Source organism: Drepanopeziza brunnea (assembly GCF_022702325.1).
Source record: "Drepanopeziza brunnea f. sp. 'multigermtubi' strain 214-2 chromosome Unknown ctg11, whole genome shotgun sequence".
Lineage (NCBI taxonomy): Eukaryota > Fungi > Ascomycota > Leotiomycetes > Helotiales > Drepanopezizaceae > Drepanopeziza > Drepanopeziza brunnea.
The window spans coordinates 2160760-2179738 of record NW_027094074.1 but is presented as its reverse complement, the minus strand read 5'-3'; the positions used below and the strand labels follow the sequence as shown (position 1 = coordinate 2179738).

At 52.7% G+C, this 18979-nt stretch overlaps 3 protein-coding genes across 3 annotated transcripts; 1 reads left to right on the top strand and 2 right to left on the bottom strand.

Moving 5' to 3' along the window:
* Positions 1-1919: 1919 nt before the first annotated feature.
* Positions 1920-5460, top strand: L3040_006746 (uncharacterized protein; the record flags this gene model as incomplete). The annotated part of the gene is made up of 4 exons (XM_066154231.1): positions 1920-2164; positions 2216-4085; positions 4137-5405; positions 5455-5460. The coding sequence occupies 4 exons, from the start codon at positions 1920-1922 to the stop codon at positions 5458-5460; spliced, it is 3390 nt and encodes a 1129-aa protein (XP_066011206.1).
* Positions 5461-8375: 2915 nt separating this feature from the next.
* L3040_006745 (uncharacterized protein) lies at positions 8376-13793 on the bottom strand (the record flags this gene model as incomplete). Its single annotated transcript, XM_007292311.1, has 2 exons — positions 8376-13186; positions 13238-13793. 2 exons carry the CDS (start codon positions 13791-13793, stop codon positions 8376-8378), a joined length of 5367 nt encoding a protein of 1788 aa, XP_007292373.1.
* Positions 13794-15551: 1758 nt separating this feature from the next.
* On the bottom strand, positions 15552-18974 carry L3040_006744 (uncharacterized protein; the record flags this gene model as incomplete). The annotated part of the gene is made up of 2 exons (XM_007292310.1): positions 15552-15643; positions 15701-18974. 2 exons carry the CDS (start codon positions 18972-18974, stop codon positions 15552-15554), a joined length of 3366 nt encoding a protein of 1121 aa, XP_007292372.1.
* Between the last annotated feature and the right edge of the window lie 5 nt (positions 18975-18979).

Here is an 18979-nt window from a genome sequence, read left to right as displayed (position 1 = left end):
GACGAACGAGAGGAATCATGATGTGAAACTGAAACGGGCTTCCCTTCCCTCGACATGGACATGTAGCGGCGCCGGATTGATGGGGGGACTTGATGGTGGAATTCGATACCTACAGCATACCGGTATAGCATAGTTTTTCTATCTTGGGCACCTGATCATCCCGGGCCAAGTCCTCAGATACCAAGATACGTAGTACCAAGATCGCAAGATCTCAAGATCCCAAGAGACCAAGAGACCAAGAGCCCAAGAGCCCAAGCGACCAAGAGACCAAGATTCCAAGGTCCCAAGGTCCCAAGTCCTGTCCTGCGTCGTGCAAAGTTGAAACACGGCCAGGCTGGCCAATAGCCGTCGCGATCTCCGGAACCTGAAGACTGCGGCAGAGTTGAGACGAAGCATAAGCAAAGCGAAGCCAGGAAGGAGTGGGAGAGGCAGTGGGAGTGGCAGTACGAGGGAAAGGGAACAAGGGACTAAAGCCGAACTTCGTCTTCAGGCGCGACACGATCGCAACTCGATCGCGACTCCCCATCTCGACTTTCTTCATACGTAGTACATACGACAACCATACAGACAACGATTACGGTACGGTACAAGAATCCTCAACCCGGGATTCCGTACCCGACCAGCAGCCCAGCAGCCCCAGCAGCCCCAGCAGCCCCAGCAGCCCCAGCAGCCCCGTACACCCACAGCCAGTGAGGAGGGGCCGTCGGGCTCCACTCTCCATCGGCGGCCTCGCTACTTCAAGGAGCCGCCTCGCCCTCTCGCTCTCTCGGCAACCTCTTGTTCTCTTCCTGGCTATTGTCGACCGACGACACGCACGTCCTGTCCTGTCTCTCTCTTCTTCATCTTACCCAACGCTTCTTTTCTTGTTAGTAATTACCCGCGGCTGACAACTTCGCTATATCAACCCCATCACCAGCATCGACTTCGACTTCAACTTCAACTTCGACCTCGACCTGGACCTGGACCTGGACTCCGACCTCGACTTCTGGACCTGCATCCGCATCGGCATTCGCATCGGCACCAATACGTAGATAGATAGACTCTGCCCTCCTTTTTCTGCCTCGACCAAAAAAAAGCTTAATCCCAGCTTCGTCACGCCGTCTCCGAGCTGCTGCGCAATTCCACTTCCCCTTTCCCCATCCATCCCCTTTCTTTTGGATCAAACCCACCTTGCAAAACCCACCTTTGAACCTCCGATACCTTCTTCCGACGAAGCTACGATCGACGACTGTACCTTCACAAAGAAAGAAGAAGAAGAAGAAAAAAAAAAAAAAAAAAAAAAAAAAAAAAAAAAAAATCACCACCCTCCACCATCACCCTCCCCCCCCCCCCCAATTGCGCTCTGCCTGCAGACCAGCCCGTACCACGTTGCTTCACGGACGCCCCTATCGGCCCCTCCCCTTTCTTTCCTTCCATTCCTTCATCCACCAGAAGTCTCTTCTGCGGCGCCCTCACTTCCTCACTTCAAAGTCCAGCAGCACTCAGAGTCCCAGTACTCTGATCCCAGCCCGGCCGGCAGTGACCTAAGAGGCCAGCCAACCTTTGCTTTTTTAATAGATCGGACCCTTTGGTCAAAGGTTTTTTCCCTACGCCAAATCAAAACCTCCGCCCCAACCACCCCCCCCCCCCCCCCCCCCCCCCAAACCCACCTCCCCCCCTTACGATCCTTCCAGCTCAGCTCAGGCAACATAACCCGCTCGGTGGCCCGACCCACAGTCTAAAGGTTTCAACTTCCTTTTCTCGTCTCGTCTCGTGTCGCTTCGTCTCGCCACGCTTCACCTCGATAGATTCGAAATTGCCCCCGGCTTTTCTGTCTGTCGAACCCTCAGCATCTTTCATCAAGACTATATTCGCATTCCTCTTCCTACCCCCTCTCTCGTGCCAGATTCGAGAGACTTGCGGTGGACGAATAATCTATAATGTCATCATCATCTGGAAGATCCGACCTCACCCTGGGCTACCTCCCTCCCGCACCGCTCAGTCGTTCCAACTCGTCGACGACAAATAACTCTCCCACAGAAGCATCCAGCGGGAACGCTCTCCGATCGCCCTTTGGATTGGCGGGTGGCTTGAACGCTGCAGGCAAGATGGCCAACAACTCGCGATCGGGGGCAGGCTCTCCATCGCACGACTTGAGTGTCAACAGCAGATTGTACTCCAAGAGGTAGGAAGACATCTACGAGTAGGGCCGAACGCGTGCTAACGACGGTGACAGAGCTCGAGAAATCCAAGCCCAAGAGGGCCTCATTCCTTGGGGACCTCCGACCAGCGGCAATTCGACTCCCCTGCGCGAAACCATCCCAGAGTCTCCAACGGATGGCTTCCCCGACTTCGAACCACTCCCCGCCCCGGAATCCCTCCCAGCCACCGCGCGCCGAGCACGAGCTGGCACCGTTCCATCCCGATTCTCGCCCGGAGGAGCTACAAATGGAGCGGGCAGTGTCCCACCTCTGGCGAAGAGCTCGAGACCAGCAGCTCCCACGCAGACTTCGTTCCAGGGACCGTCTCCGGCCTCGGTAGGCGAGATTCTCGAGAACACCATCACGGCAAATAACGCGGCGCTCCTCTCCAGACTTCGTGCCGGATCCATGCCACAGCGGAGCCAGTTTTCGAATGGCCCCGGCCCCTTCGGCCCATCTGTCTTCTCCACCAACTGGGCATCTGGCCGAGAGCGCACCTCCACGCTGGCCAGCATTGCCAGTCAGGGATCGAACCAGCCCAGTTCTCCTGCCCAGTCATCGTTCTCCCGAGAAGGGAACGGGGACAATGACATGCAGATGAGAACCCTGGACTATCTTGGACTGGCCGATACCCCACAACAGCCGCGTGCTACGCTGGTACACCCGTACTTGGCCAACATTGCAGATATCAACAAGAACAGATTTCGCTCGTACTCGGTCAACGCCAAAGAAAAATATGCCGAGGAGGAGGAGGAAGAGCAGTACGCACAGATGACTCCATACGAGGCGCAACAAGCCCAGCTTCAGATGCAGCTTGCCGCTACCAACGCGGCTATCCAGGCTCACAACCACGCGGTCCAGGCATACGCCAACCAGGCGTCTCTGAACCGACCCCGAGCTAGGACTGCGGGTGTCCTCGATTCCCCGAACTCCAGGCTGTTGAAGAATTATTACCCTGTGAGCTCCCGACTGGAGAGCAGCGTCACAGCCTCTGACCTGGCCATGAACGAGTCTCGGGAGTTCGACGAACTCACGGCTGCGGCAGCTGGCATCTCCCTGGGTCGATCAAGCAGCAGGAATGACCACCTCAACCCAGACGATAACCTGGATGGCCCAACCCGCGCTCTGTGGCTCGGAAACATCCCCGCGTCGACCACCATGACGACGTTGACGGAGATGTTCAAGGTCCACGGTTCCATCGAGAACGTTCGTGTGCTCACCCACAAGAACTGCGGATTCGTCAACTACCATCACGTTGAAAGCGCCGCTCAGGCAAAGAACATGATGAACGGCACCGAGATCTTCCCTGGCGCTGGACCGATCCGCATCAACTTTGCCAAGCCCCCTTCCCCTACCAGCACGCCTGGCCCCGATGGCCAGTTCCCATCTCCGAGCCCGGATCCTTTCAAGAAGGAGGCCAATGGTGCCAATCCCGGCGCTGCTGGTGCCACCTCCCGCCCTGGAACTGCGCCCCTGACCCTCCCCGTCCTGGCAGAGATGAAGACCGATATCCTGAGCATTGTCGCCCAGTTCGGAGCGGAAGGGAAAGATATCCACAAGATCACGGCCAGCTTGGGCTCTGCGATTGGTTACGAGGGACACCAACAGGAGATCCCCCCTATCCACGAGCCCTCGCACAACCGGGTTCACGATGCCCCCAAGCTTCGCGATATCCGGAAGAGGATTGACAACCAGAGCTGGTCGCAGCAGGAGATTGAAAACATCGCTGCTGACATGCTGCCTGAGATTGCCGAGCTCTCTTCCGACTACCTGGGAAACACGGTCGTGCAGAAGCTGTTCGAGCATTGCACAGATGATATGAGAGACGCCATGTTGACGGAGATTGCTCCTCACATGGCTGAGATCGGTGTGCACAAGAACGGCACATGGGCGGCTCAGAAGATTGCAAGTCCCCCTCCTCCTGCCCTCAAGAGGATGTGCGCTAATACCTGACAGATCGACGTCTGCAAGACCCCGAAGCAAAAGAGCATGATCATCAAGAACCTGCAGCCCTACACCGTTCCGCTCTTCCTCGACCAGTACGGCAACTACGTCCTGCAATGCTGCTTGAAGTTCGGATCCCCATTCAACGACTTCATCTTCGAATCCATGCTGAGCCAGATGTGGGAAATTGCCCAGGGAAGGTACGGCGCCAGAGCGATGCGCGCATGCCTCGAGAGCCACCACTCTACCAGAGACCAACAGCGGATGCTTGCTGCCGCCATTGCGCTCCACAGTGTTCAGTTGGCTACTAACCAAAACGGTGCTCTCCTCCTCACCTGGTTCCTGGATACCTGCAGCTTCCCTAACCGCCGGACCGTGCTGGCGCCTCAGCTCGTGCCTCAGCTCGTTCACCTGTGCACCCACAAGGTCGCCTACCTCACAGTTCTCAAGGTCATCAACCAGAAGAATGAACCGGAGGCCCGAGATCTCATCCTCAAGGCACTCTTCTTCTCCCAGAATGACGAGACTCTGGAGGCCATCCTTGCTGATCACGCCTGTGGTGCTACTCTGATCTTCAAGGTCCTCACCACTCCCTTCTTCGACGAGGGTATGCGACCGGAGGTCGTTGAGAACGTGCGAAATGTTCTCCAACGTCTCAAGGCTCAACCGGCGCAAGGCTACAAGCGATTGATGGATGAGGTTGGACTCTCCACCAGAAACGCCAGCCAGGGCCCTAGCCGCGACCACGGCTCCACCGAGCGTCAGAGACCGGGCTCGCAGCACAGCCAAGCCAGCAGCCAAATGCCGCCCCAGCAGTTTAGTAACGGCCAGTTCTTCCCACAGATGCAGTCCGGCTACGAGATGGGAATGAACATGCAACGTACCGAGAGCATGGACTCGAACATGGGACCCTACCCGTCCTATGGTGTCCAAGCCCAGCTCTTCAACCCCTCGGCTGTCCAGATCCCACCCATCAACATGCAACAATTACAGTACCAGCAACAAATCCTGGCCCGCGCCACGCCTCCGATCAACAGTTTCTACCCTACCATGCAAGCAGGTTTTGGTTATGGAACTGGTAGCCCATCGGTGGACAACTACCGCACCCCAGCTCCGATCCAGCCTCCGCAGTCACAGATCGGCGCTAGTCCGATGCTCGCGGGCAGCACCTTCGCCCCCCCGGGCTTTGGAGGCATGGGGATTGGTGCATACGGGTATGCTGGGATGGGTATGGGATATGGCATACAGCAGGAACAGCAGGTCAACTCCAGACGCGGACGCGTACGTACTTCCACTCCAGGGAAGTAGAGCCCAAGTTAACGATAGACAGAGATAAGCAACACTCGTCAGCGTTGGTTTATCCATTCGATGTATGAATTGGTGGGCAACGGCGTTCTTGGACGGGGATCCCATTCTTTTGCGAGCAAGTTTTTCTGCTAGTGTGTGTGCCTGCGAAAATGGACTCTTGGACCTTGCGCCGTGCCTGGCTGTACTGTACCGCGCGCGGCGCGAGCGGGACGATGGGTATCATATCTTCGTGTATGTTTACATTTTCTTGCTGGCCGGGACATGTGTCGACTTTTTCTGACGGGGAAGGCTGCATCTGCTCAATGTTTCTCTCTTCTCACGGATCTGATTTTGTATGTGGGAAGCAGCTGATAGGAGACAAATGCTTTGGCTCCTCGGGGGTGGGACGCTCTCGTGGTTTGAATATTGGAACGCTCGCATCGCTCGAAGCTTGAGTAGGTAGTTAGACGTAAGGTAGAAAAGCAGCAATGTAAAAAAAGACATGACGATATTTCACCGACGTTCTCCTCCTGTTTGTTTATGATGCTTCTAGGGCTCCGTTCAGGCGGCAAGGCTGCCAGTGATCCGCTCTCCTTCTCTTTCCCCTTCCCTCCCCATCGTCGACGAAGGTGATCGATCATCCACGTAAAGAGTGAGTCTGAAGGACCCCGCCCCAACAACATCTAGGTACCTGTAGGATGATGGCTCGACACTGGCTTCTTCTACGGTACATATATATATATCTTCCCCTGGGTCTAGGGTTCCACGGTTCTAAGGTTCTAAGGTTCTAAGGTTCCCCAGGTTCCGAAGGGCAGGAGGGGAAGGGGAAGGGGAAGGGGAGGTGGGAAGGGGAGGGGAGGGGGAGTCTTTCGAAAAACCGAGAATGCATCAGCTGGGTTGCGTACCGTAAGAAGTTCAAGGAGTTCAGCTCGGAGAAGGCCGTCGCTTCGCTTCTGACCTGCTATTGATTGCTGCTGCTGTTGTTGTTGTTGTTATAGCTTAGCATATATACATGCATGCGTGCATGCGTACATGCGTACGTGCGTACGTGCATGTTTATATGTATATATGTATATATGTATATATGTATATATATATATATATATATGTATGTAATACAAAAGGAGGAGGGGGGGGGGGGGGGGGGGGGGGGGGGGGGACGCGGTGGTTTCGAGAAGGGCTACTCTAGCTAGGTAGGTAGGTATGTAGGTATGTATGTATGGGGATTGGGATTGGGAATGGGAATGGGAATGGGGAGGGAGGGAGATTAGAGAGTAGAGAGTAGAGAGTAGAGAGTATATGCTTGCATCAAGCTGGTTCTGGTTCTGGTTCTGGTTCTGGTTCTGGTTCTGATTCTGATTCTGATTCTGGTTCTGATTCTGATTCTGAGAGCAGAGTAGAGCAGAGCAGAGCAGAGGAGAGCAGAGGAGAGCAGAGTAGAGTAGAGCAGAGGAGAGCAGAGGAGAGCAGAGTAGAGCAGAGCAGAGTAGAGGAGAGCAGTAGGTAACAGCTATCGAGGCCGGGCCGTTACCTTTGTGTGTGTGTGTGTTTTTTTTTGTGTTTTTTTTTTTCGTTTTTCGATATCTGTCTGTCTGTCTGCCTGCCTGCCTGCCTGTCTGTTGGCTGGCTGGCTGTCTGTTGGCTGGCTGGCTGGACGGGAGGCACATAGATTGATCTTGTGGTGGTGGTGGTGGTGGTGGTGGTGGTGGTGGAGGGGGAGTGGATTCTGGTTCAGGGGCGGATTGAGTGAGTGAGTGAGTGAGTGAGTGAGTGAGTGAGTGAGTGAGTGAGTGAGTGAGGAATTGATTGACCAACTCGAAAATAAAAGACGGTGCGTGGTAGGCTTGCGGAAACAGATTAACAAAAAAAAAAAGAAAAAAAAAACCTTTGTTGTGGAATGGTATTGATGGTTTAGAAAGGCGTGTGGTACAGACGAGGTTCGCACCTGACTGATATCGGTGGTCATGTCATCGCGTCGAGCGCTGAGTGAGGGCCATGTGTGTGACTTGCTTGGACCTACTTGCAACTACAACCCATTCGCTGTAAGTGTGATGGAAGACCTTTGAACTCTATTGCATGGATAATAATTTAACATACGTATATATAATTTACCATTTTTCATTCATATATACTACATATACCACAAATCAAGGACACCAGGACCTCAGCAGCGGAAGAATCAGAGGTGACAGAGAAAACATATCCCGTGGGCTCGACACCCGTACTACATCTCGCTTATCGTCTGGATAGGTAAGACGGAGGAGGTATCTTGAAGGAGAAAAAGCGCAGGAATGAGAAACGTCCTGCTCTTTATACCTCTTCTACCTGCCTCTCCGCGCGAAGAAATCCCCCAGACACACACACAGCTGCTAGCTGGCATACGTCCGTCTGTCGGCTACGACTTCCTGGCGTGTTCTCCACGCTTAGCTTCTTCAGCGTCGTCGAGACCATAGATGGTAAATAATCCGAAGCGAGCACCCCTGTCAGGAGTCTGGGACAAGCCCCCGGAAATCGAATTTACGATTGGGGATTTGCGGTGAGGGATTGCCATTTTGTCTACTGCGAGAGTGAAGGAGAGGCTGTCGGAACGGTGAGTCCGGGCCAGTGGACCGTGAGGTTGTCATCTTCTGCATTACTGTGAGAGAGAGAAGAAGAGCCTTGGGATTTACCACTAGTGGAGTGATTGATATGTGTGACAACGCTGGGCTCGACGATCGGCGCAATTACTGCGGATCGGATTTGGTTCAGCGTTTGTGATCCGTTCGAGGGGGCGCGACATCCAACAAGCGGGATTGCCTGATGGGTTGCAGTTACCGCAGGATACCAAGATTGTAATTCAATTTGGAAACGCGGAGGCGATGTCTAGTCTCAGTCGAGGGAGGCGGAGGGAGAACGCGTATAGTGCCATCATGTGCGATGCGAATCGAATCAAGTCCTTAGTCGGTGCCAAGGTCCCCTGCCCGCCTAGGTCTCAGTAACATACCCAATCTGATTCAAACTTGGCCTCGGATATGTCCCGGCAAACGTGGGCTGCCTTTCAAGCAGTTGCTTCTGCATCTTGATCTTCGCCATCTCTCGCTCGTGCTGATACACCAGCACCTTCTCGTGATGCTGAAAGGCACCTTCTTCAATAGCCAGCCGGCTTCTCACCCCGTCATTCATGATCTCGACCTGCTTCTGGTGGAACTCAATCGCCATCATATTCTTCAAACTCTCTTTCTCGCTTTCTTCGGCCGCGTATGCCTTTTGGGCAGAGACTTGAATGTCCCGCAGTTGCCGCTGATGTGCTTCTTGTCGGTGGTGCTTTTGCTTGAGCATCTTATCGCGGGAGATGTCGGCGGCTATTTCGATCTGGCGCTGGGTGATGGCTTTGTGGCTAAGTAGTTCCCGCTCGACGGCTCCTCGCTGCCGGTCTCGTGCGAGCTCTGCCTCCGTCATAATGTTCATGATCTCGGCTTCCTGAACAATACTCGTGCGCTTTAGCTCGAGTTCTCTTTGTACATCCTCGCGCTGCTCTGCTTGTCGCTTCCTGCGGGACCTTTGAAGCAGAACTTCCGCTTCGATATGAGGTGGCGCGTTGCAGTAGTCTTCAGGCTGGTCTTCCTCGATTGAGTTGGCCCAGAAGCGATCTTTGGCTCGCTTGTTGCGCAGAAGTCGAAGTAGCTCGGGTTTGCAGTGTTGTGGGCCGGCGAAGAGCCCCTTTTCGACATATTTCGTTAGCGAATAAGTATACCTCCCATCACTAAAGAGAAATGCGTCTTCGTTGATAAACTTCCACATCGTTTTCAGCAGCACCCCCAAGATGGTGACAGGATCAACCGAGTCAAGCGCGCAATGAAAGATCGTTTTGCCGGAGTAGTTGACCTCCCGAATATTCGCACCATGGAGGATCAGACACCGGATGGCTTCCTCCAGCTTCGCGGGCGAAGGAGAGTGGTCCATGGCTCGAAGACATAGCTCGGCTAGAGCACTTCGGCCTTCATGGCGATCGCTGGGATAGTCGACATCGTGTCCATTCTTCACCAACGTTTGAATGGCATCGCATCGTAGCTGTCTCGAAACTTCGTGCAGACTGCCGTCGTTGGTCTCTGCGCCTGCTTGGAGGAGATGGCCTAAGATTTCGGTGTTTGCGAATGATCCTGCGAGGTTGAGGGGTGTGATGCCTTCGGAGCTGGGTTTGGTGGCATGTGCACCTTTGTTCAAAAGCTTCAAGACAATGTCTGATCGTTGGCTTTGGATGGCTAGAGATACCGGGGTGATGCCAGACTTGGACTCGAAGTTGACATCGGCTCCTTTGTCTATCAACATCTCGATGACGGCGCTAGAGATCTTTTTCTCTGGCTGCTCGAGGGCCCAGCAGAGAATTGGCCATGGTTCTGATTCACGTAGCTCCCACTGGTTAGGATTGTATCCAATATCGAGGAGAATTCGTAAGATGTCTTTGTCTCGAGGGTGTTGTTTCAAAGCTTGGAACAGAATCGGTCCGAGTTCATTGTCAGGGTGAGCAAAGAGCACAATCTCATCTTTATCTGTGCCTACAAGTGAATCACTGAACGCTTCCAGAGCATGTTGGACATTCGATCTTTCTCCAGCGGATGCAAAAAGATACGGCATTGCCACAGCCTTACTTTCCAAGTTGGCGGTGGGCAGAAGTCTCTTGATAAGCTCAATGTCAACTTGGCGAGCTGCACGTTGAAGGGCTAAGCGATGCTTGGAGTTTGAATTGTCGCCGTATCGAAGGAAGACTTCCAAAAAGTCACCTGCAAGAGCTGTCCCGGTTCGAGACCTCTCTACAGCTTGGGAGAGGCCTTCGGCCACTGCATCCCCCGTAGCCCCTTTCTTTAAAAATAGCTCTACGATAGCCAGGCCTGTCGCTGAGTCCCACATGGTGCCTGTGCTCATGACATCTTTGAACACAGGAGAGATATAACCGCTGGCTTTTGGCGAGCTGGCGAGTATTGTCAACGTCCTCAGATCTAACGCCTTCGCGGCACTAGTCATTGCCTCTCCTCGGTCGAACGCCCCACAGCCCAGGAGAATCTTGATCAGTTGCCGATCCGATGGATTTTCCGTTGTGGCAACTGTGAGTGCTTTCGAGACATATCCATCCACAGCTTTCCCAGCTTTCAACAGCAGCTGTATGACTTGGCAACGTTCGTTTCTTGGAAGTTTGACAGCAATGGTCCACGACTTTGCCAGAATATACTGAGGAACTGGTCGTTCTAGGAAGAGACTCAAAGTTTGGATGGAAGCGCACCGAGTCGCAAGTACTAAAGCCTCACCATCGCGAAATTCTATGGAGGCATTGTGCTTGAACAGCAGCTCCGTAGCCTTGTCGTCTTTATCCTGTACTGCTTCCACCAATGCGGCATCCACAGGTTCTCCTCGCATTCCAGCTTTGAGTAGTGTCTCCAGAACAGGATAATAAGCCTCGGGCTTCTCTTTGATTGCCAAAGCACCGCCAAGCCCACTTGTCAGCGTTGACAAGGTAGGCTTACGCTGTACAAGGAGTTCCAGCAGTCCGTGTTGTCCAGAACTCGCAGCAGAGTGGAAAGCAGCTCCATTTTTGTGCTCTACAGAAGCACCAGACTGAAGGAGAAGCCCTACTAGTTCAATTTGGGCGAAATTTACCGCTGCGATCAAGGCATCTGATGTGACCTGCTCTGGGACCCCGGCTTTCAGCAGCATTTGTGCCACTCGGTATCGATCGTCATACAATTTGAGCTTCATAGCCTCTTGAAACGCGCTGGCCTTGGTTGCTGAAGTTGGCGAATTTCCTGATGTGAGAAGAAGTTCCAAGGCGTCAATGAAGTTTTCGCGGATCGCATATCGCCAAACTCTACCATCTTTGAAATTCACATCTGCCTGAGGAAGAAGGAGTTTCATAAGAGGCAAAGCAGAAGGACCTTCTTTGGCGGCGATACACAACGCTTTGCTGACTCCATCGCCGTTCGCTCCTGCTTTGAGAAGCCTCTCGCAAACAGACAGCCTGGTAGTCTGAAGGTTCATCGCTGCTGATAGTGCAAGGGACAAGCTCTCGTGACTCGGCCGCTTTGAAAGGAGGAGATCCAAAATTGTAATTTGGTTGACAGCCAAGCAGAGGGGTTTCGCGTTGTAGGAATTTACGTCCGCGCCAGCAGACAAGAGAGCTTCCACCACTCCCAAATCTTGCGTGGAAGTCGATGCGGATTCGAGTTCCTTGATAAGTGCTTGGTCTATTACATCCTGAGGCTTCACTCGCCACAGGATGGCGTCAACCTTCACTCTTCGATTTGCATCTGCAAGTGGGAGTCCCATCGCACTTTTCAACCTTTGCTCGATAGTTGGTGGGGTCGGGATAGTTCTTTCGTTTCGGAGAACAACATTCAGAATAACGGGGTCCTGCTGCTTCATGGCGAGCTCGACTGCGAGGCCATCACGGAAGCTAATATCTGCTCCTCCCTCCCGACAGAGCAGAGCTAAAAGCTTGATATCTCCAGGGCATTTCTGAAGGACGTCAATCACCGCGGCTGAGATTGCGGGAACTTCAAAGCCAGCTGAAGTGGCCGGACCAAGGAGTGTCTTGATGAGGCGAAAACGAGTTGCACTACTGTAGAGTTTCATGGCGATTGTGATGCCCTCAGCGCACGCATTTGGGGAGACTGGCCCGGTAACGAGTACTTCTAGGATTTCGGTTGACCCTTGAGACACACATGCACAGAGGCATTCGTCTGTGACAACGGCGCCGAACTTAATGAGAAGCTCCACGAGCCGGACAGACTTTTTATGACCCGTGACAGCTGCCTGGAGTGCATCAGTCACTTCTGAACCTTGAGCTCCACCACGTAGGAGAGTCTGGACTATCAAGAAGTGGTCGTTCTTATTCAGATTTGGAGGGATAGTTGAGAAGGCAGCAGCAAGCGCCCCCTTCGTCGGGCGACCTTCTAGAGCGAGGACTTTGAGCATTGAGACGCTGTTTGAAGTGACTGCTACCTGAAGACATTTTGCGGCATGGAAGTCGACGGAGCAGACGGGGGAGTTTCGGTCCCTCCCATAGGAAACAAGTAGATGTGCGGTATTGACATCGTTTTCTTCAGCACAAATGATGAGCAACATGTTACAATACATACCCGAAGCTCCATGTAATAACAATTGGGATAGAATTGCGATTCGCTCTTTGGACTGGCATGACCGCGGGATGTGTCGAACTAGCTCTGAAGCATGCTCGGGCTTCAAGGTTTGCTTCTCAAGCAGCAAAGTGACGAGATCGCTCCGCTTTCTCTGAATTGCGTGAGCGACTGCGGATGCTTCGTTGTAGTTGATGTCCGCTTTGTGAGATAAAAGTAGCTGCAACGACTCGATATCGGCATGAAGGCTTGCTTTGATAAGAGCCTCGTTAGCAGCATCGCCCACCGGACCAGCGCAGAGAAGGACTTCGATGATGGGAAGTTTTGCGTTGAGGGAAGTAGATGATGATACGACGGCGTCTAGGGCCGCGTTCAAGTCTACGCCCGATGGTCGATTTTGGCCTCGGACGATAGCAACAACGAGGTCGGTTCGATTGAGTTCAACGGCACGCCTGAGTGCAGCGGCTGACTCGTGACTCCCATCCGCTCCTGCCTGGACCAGGAGGAGAACAGCACCAAGAGACCCGCTCGCTGTCGCGGGCAAGAGACTTCGAGTGATACATGCCTCGGAGAGCCGCAGTCTTGCGCAAAGGAGGAGTCGGAGCAACTCGATGTCCCCGTGCTGGGCACAAGTCACGAATGCATCCTCGTACAAGGCCGAATTCGCTCCTTTCATATATTGTTAGTCAGCGCGCTCTTTGCGAAGGAGATCCGACTTACCATATCGCAATAGACATTCGACAATCGGCGCCTGTCTTTTTTCGAGTGCGGTACCCAATGCCCGATCTAAGCTTGACTGATCAGCCCAAGGCGCAAACAACTGTACAAAATCTTCCCGTCCAACCTCCACAGCGGCGTGGATGAGCTGGTCCCGCTGCTTCCTGTTGTCGGTGCTTCCCATCTTGGGCGCGATCCCAATGTTGCTGGCCCTTCTTTTCAGACGGTCCTTGATACTGTTGCCTTCAGGAACGACACCGAATCTCTTGATGAGAACTTCCACCACTCCTGCCAGTCCATTTTCCGATACTACTCGGGATAATGCGGCATGGAGCTCATCGTAAGTTTGCGTCTTGGAAGGAATGGTTGTGAGCCTCCTCAACCTTCTTGACTGTGGTTTTCCAGCCTCAATTTTAAGCTGCCCAAGAACAGCATCAGCTTTTCTCTCATCATCCGGGACCATGAATGATGGGACTTGGCGGGGGGGCAGGAGGTGCGGGCTTGCCGCAAGCTCGATCACAACTCCCAGCTCCCGCGCAATCTGATCGAGTCGCTCCATGGTGGATTGGTGGATGAATGGGTTGATGGATGGATGGATGGATCAGTTCCCGATGCGTTCGTCCATCTCCTGCTGCTGGTGGAGATGGGATTCTGGAACTCTGGGAATCTGGGGAATCTGGGACTCTGGGATTCTGGGGATTCTGGGGATTGGATAAAGGATATAGGATATAGGATATACAGGATCAGCTCGATGCCCAGAGGTCAGATGTTTCGACCTGGGCTTGAGCGCGAGCGCAGGCGCCAAGATGGACTGGACTGACTGCATATTCTATACGTACTGGACTGCCTACTGTTGGAAGTATCCGCAGCTGTAGCCTGTCGCTCCGCAAGTAGAGTACAGTACAGCACCGGTAGTACGTGTGGCTGTAAGACGCAGGTGCGGGAGACAAGCCATTACTCGCCAATCAAACGCGGCCAAGCACCTGACAAGCATTTGAAGCCCGCGGTGCGTACGTGGCTCCTTTAAGTCAACTTCCATACGGCGTACGGAGCATGCCTCACGGGTTTGCGGGGAATCTGGATTCGTCTTTGGTTTGACGGATATAGTAATACCTGGAAATAGTGCAATATAAGTAGGATATGCCAAAGACCTTGTTGGTTTTGCCGGTGCATCAAAAACATGTGAATAGAACATTGAAGCTCTTCTTCGATACTTCTGCAGAAATCTCCTGCATCTAGACGGGAATCAGGGGTTGAGGTGTCACAAAATGGGGTCTGATAGCCAAGTATCTACGTAGTATAAGTATGATTCGACAATTACGTAGTACGCAATAGGAGAGGGATTTCGCTGCCGAGGTGGCTCACTGAGTTATCTTAAATATAGAATCAGTGCCGCAGCCAGGAGGTTAGTAAGGCGGACGGTTTCAGGAGTTAGCGATCGCCGACCTGCTGACCTGCGTATTGTTGTTCAGAGTAGGTACCTAGTATAACGATATGTTTTCTCGACCTGCGCATATCTTGTTTGGCTTAATGCGAGTTTGAAGCGCGGGCCAAAGCGTTCTACATACAACTACAACCCCATTAGGCTCAAATAGCGAAGCAAGTCAACTCAACGAGCGAGACCCTTTCTCTAGAGTTAACTCGGTTTAAATAATTACAAGGTTGACTCGCAGATTGAGTTACCTCGGCAGCGAAATCCCTCTAATAAGCACGTGCTTATAACTGTTGGTATAACAGAGTTTGCAAAGAGCTTGGTGGTCGGAGATGAATGCAAGACAGACCATATCCGTCCCTAAGCGAGAACCTTAGCGAGAGAACCTGGAAAAGGGGTCTACGGATGAACACTCCGCAAGGAACCGACGGGAACTTTTATTCCGACGTCAAGTCAACATAAGCCATACGCACAACAGGTCGCATTATACAGCTGTCAGTTCCCACCCTTTACCTCCTACACCGAAAAAGCAACAGCGACACATTTTGGAATCAGCCCTGGAATCCTCGGATGGCAAGATACTTACTTAAATTCGGGTCGGTATAAAAGGTTTGGTGCGGTGCAAGAACTGCAAGTACCGACGGCAGGCTAGCTTGCCCGGAGCTGGATTGGTTGGGTTAAGAGGATGACGAGGGCGATCCTCCATGTCGGGTACGATCGATTGATGGGCCAAAATCAGGCTTGTCGGAGATATGTATGATGTGGCGACTAGAGAATAGTAATCGGCCACGAGTATCTAAGGACGGGAAACTACAACAAACATCTCAATACACGTGAAAGGTCGGACGGATAAAAGATTCATTCCCTACTCCCAACGCCGAACTCTCACACCTTAATCGACATACTCTTCTTAATCCCCTTCGCAAGGAAATCAACTTCAGCACTGGTCGTCCGGCTGGCACTCTCTTCCCGTTGACCTGCACTTCTCATCAGCACACACAGAAACCTTTGCGTTTAAAAAAAAACTCACTCACCCGATTTCCGCGCCGCCTTCCACGCCTGAAAAGTGCACCAATTATTGTGGCCTGCAAGAAATTCCTCATGCGCCTCGTCAATGCCCGCCTTAAACTTGCCCTCAAAGCGTACTTCACCAACTTTCTCAAGCTTCATAGTGTCATCAGATTCGAAGACGACGTTTTGGGTTAGTCGATCAGGGTTATTGGTTTTGTAGATCGGGAGATTGAAGACGGAAGATTTATTATCGACGAGGGTGTAGAGCCAGAGTACAGCGTAGTGCTTGTTCTTCCCGATAACCGGCGTCTTCAATTTTTCCGTCAAGCCTGCACCAACGAACTCCAACACCACGGGAGACAAGTACCGATGGCTGACGGGAATGACGTTCTTCGGCTTCTCCAGCGTCCAGGTGTGTCCGGCCGCAGTCTTTTCGCCACCGCCTTTGATGGCGCGGCGGGAGCCGGCGGCGCGGATATTGAGTTTGCTGGTGTTGAACGAGGAGCCGGTGCAGACGATGGGCGAGGAGAAGACAAAGGAGCCAACGGAGTAGCCGAGGAGGGACTCCTCAAGCTTCATCTTCATGGAGCGGAAGATCATGCTGACTCGGATCCTGCCGGTTCCTTCTCCTCCTTTCAGGTCGTAGAATTTTACCACGGAGGAAGAATCGTGGAAAATATCCGATAGCTTGACGGAAGCCACACCAACTAGACAATCCTTTGTTTTCTTGCGGATATCCCAGACCGACAAGTTGAGAATTGCAAGCCTCCAGTCCCGAATGTAGGTCTCGGTTGATGAGTTGTACGTCGGCGAGCTGGTAATGGACTTTACTCGTGTCCGGTAGACCAGCTGGTCGTTGATATCCGCCGACACGTATAGGGAGGGGATGTAGTCGATGCTGATTGACTCAGCCTCTCCCTCATCCTCTCCATCATCATCTTGCTTCTGGACCTGCACATTTCCCATAGACTTCTTACCGGGATTGCCCACGTTCACATTAATACATTGATGTATGGTCAGTCCCAGAATCCCAGACGGCAGGTTTGGATCCGGGACAGTGTTTTGCGCATTCTGTGTCTTTTCTTCTTCTGCAACTTCCATCTTGTCACCATGTCGGTCCCGGGGGTCCTTTGCATCGGTTCTCAATGCTTTGTGGTACTCTGCACGGGGGAAATAACCGATCTCCCATTCGAGGACTCCCTCAGCATCGGTACCCTCAACATCACCCTGGAGTCGGTCCTCCCGTTTCTGCATCTCATTTGCTTTCAAAATAAGCTCCTGTAACGGGAACTCGCAAACACCGGAAACATCATCTGAGCCAGTGGTGTCTGAGTCCCAGAGACGAAGCAGGACATTCTCGTTCCGCTTGACGTGCTCGGCCTTAATCATAATGATTGCCGTCTCTTCCCAGACCGGGTTCCGGTCACCTTTGATGATGCGAGTAGCGTACATGGGCTTCTCATACTTGCTGAACGCAATAGTGAGGTATGGGTCAGCTCCCGGTCCACGCGAATCCTGGCGCGCCAGCTGTCTCGCTCTGTGGATCTTGACAAACAGCACTCCAATAGCATCCGTATCTGTCTTTTGATCCGACCCACCAACATAAACTGTCATATCTAAACTCATTGACTTGGGCTGGACAAACTCGGCAGCAGCGCCATTGATCTGCGACACGAGAGTCGAGTCGATAAGGGGCAAGTTGAGGAGGTCAAAAACCCAAGGAGCACCAACCGAGACGGACGCATTGACTTTCGGGTTCTGGGTAAGGGCGAAAGTCATGTTCTTCAAGAATGGCAGATCTGGATGCATCTGTAGTCGCACTCGGATTGTAGCAACGAATTCCTTGACTTGCACGAAAATCGGGATCGGGAGCGGGCCGATCATCGTGAGGATGTCAACGTGCATGGCATCAGTTCGTGGTCGGAGTGGAGCTTCATGATATGCAACGCTAATCTCGAGGTTGTAAAAGACACCACCCTGTTCCTTCTCGATGGCCTTGTCTCGTGCAGCATTCTCTGCGGGAGTGGCATTCTTGCGATCGCCGTGTTGAGGGACTAGGTCTCCAAATTCGGAGTCTGGAAGTGATCTCATTGAAATCACTCGCACGGGGATTTTACCATGGCCGAGTTTTGCAATCTTGACAGTGGCAGGCACACCTGCTGGAATGAACGGCTTGATGGTGTCGTTGATCGTCGTGGCTATGCCATCAAAGAACTCTTGCTGGAGGGTATGCCATAAAGTCTCCACAAGACTGTTCATCCACTCAACGGATTCCGGAACATATCTCAGCTTCTCGACTTTGGGTTCCGTCTCATGAAATTTTTGGGCTCCAGCACTCTCTCCAACATTGATGAGGATAAAGTAGACTGCGGCAGCAATACCGGCAGCTGGGAAAAGCGACTTAACCAGTCCATTCCAACCCCCACCAATGAACAGCCAATCCAGGATCACGATAGCCCCCGAAATCACACAGGCCACTGTTCTGGCATCTTTTTGGATCGTTTTGAAAGCAATGCTGAGATCAACGTTGGGCGTTGGTTGAAACAAAACATTGGACTTTTCAGCTCCGATCGGGACATCCTCTGTAGCCCCAGCGCGAGCTTCGTCTCCTTTGGTTGGAGCTTCGTGACCTGTCGTATCTTTGTCCGTCTGCTCTGGTTCGATTTTATCTGACCCTTCTGCGAAATACTTTCTGGATTCTTCATGTCTTTGCCTTTCGTGTTCATGGAACCCTTCGACTGTTGGAGGGGGGTTTCTTGCCGAGTAGGCTTGGCCAAACTTTGTTGGTTCTACTCGAACCGGGTGGCTTGTCTGGCTGGTCTGGCTGGTCTGGGATGGCGGCAGATCTGATGGGTTTGTAGAACGGGGGGATACAACATCAGATGTATTCAAGGGCTGGCCAGCTGTAGACGAAGCCAAACCAGGTGCTGGACTTTGGCTGACAGATGGGGATGAATTTGTTCCAACTGCCTCGACAGGCGTGGGAGCTGGTTTCGAGATTGACTCGTCGCTACTTCGAGGCGTTGCTAGATGTGATGAGTTTGTTGTATCCGTTGATGGAGAGGTAATCTGGCTGGGAGCAGGCTCATAATTCACATCTTTCTGGATGGGTAGAGGTTTTCGTGCGATGGTATCATTCTTTGGTCGCAAACCTTCCCAGGTGCTGTATATTCCTCCGGTTGGAACGGTTGCACTTGCGGTAGCTGCCGTGTCCATCTCTGTATCTTTCTTTCTGAGCAGTATTTCGGCTGGAATTTGGCCTCCAGTGGCTCCTGTGTGGTATTGATCGTCCGCCATGTTGG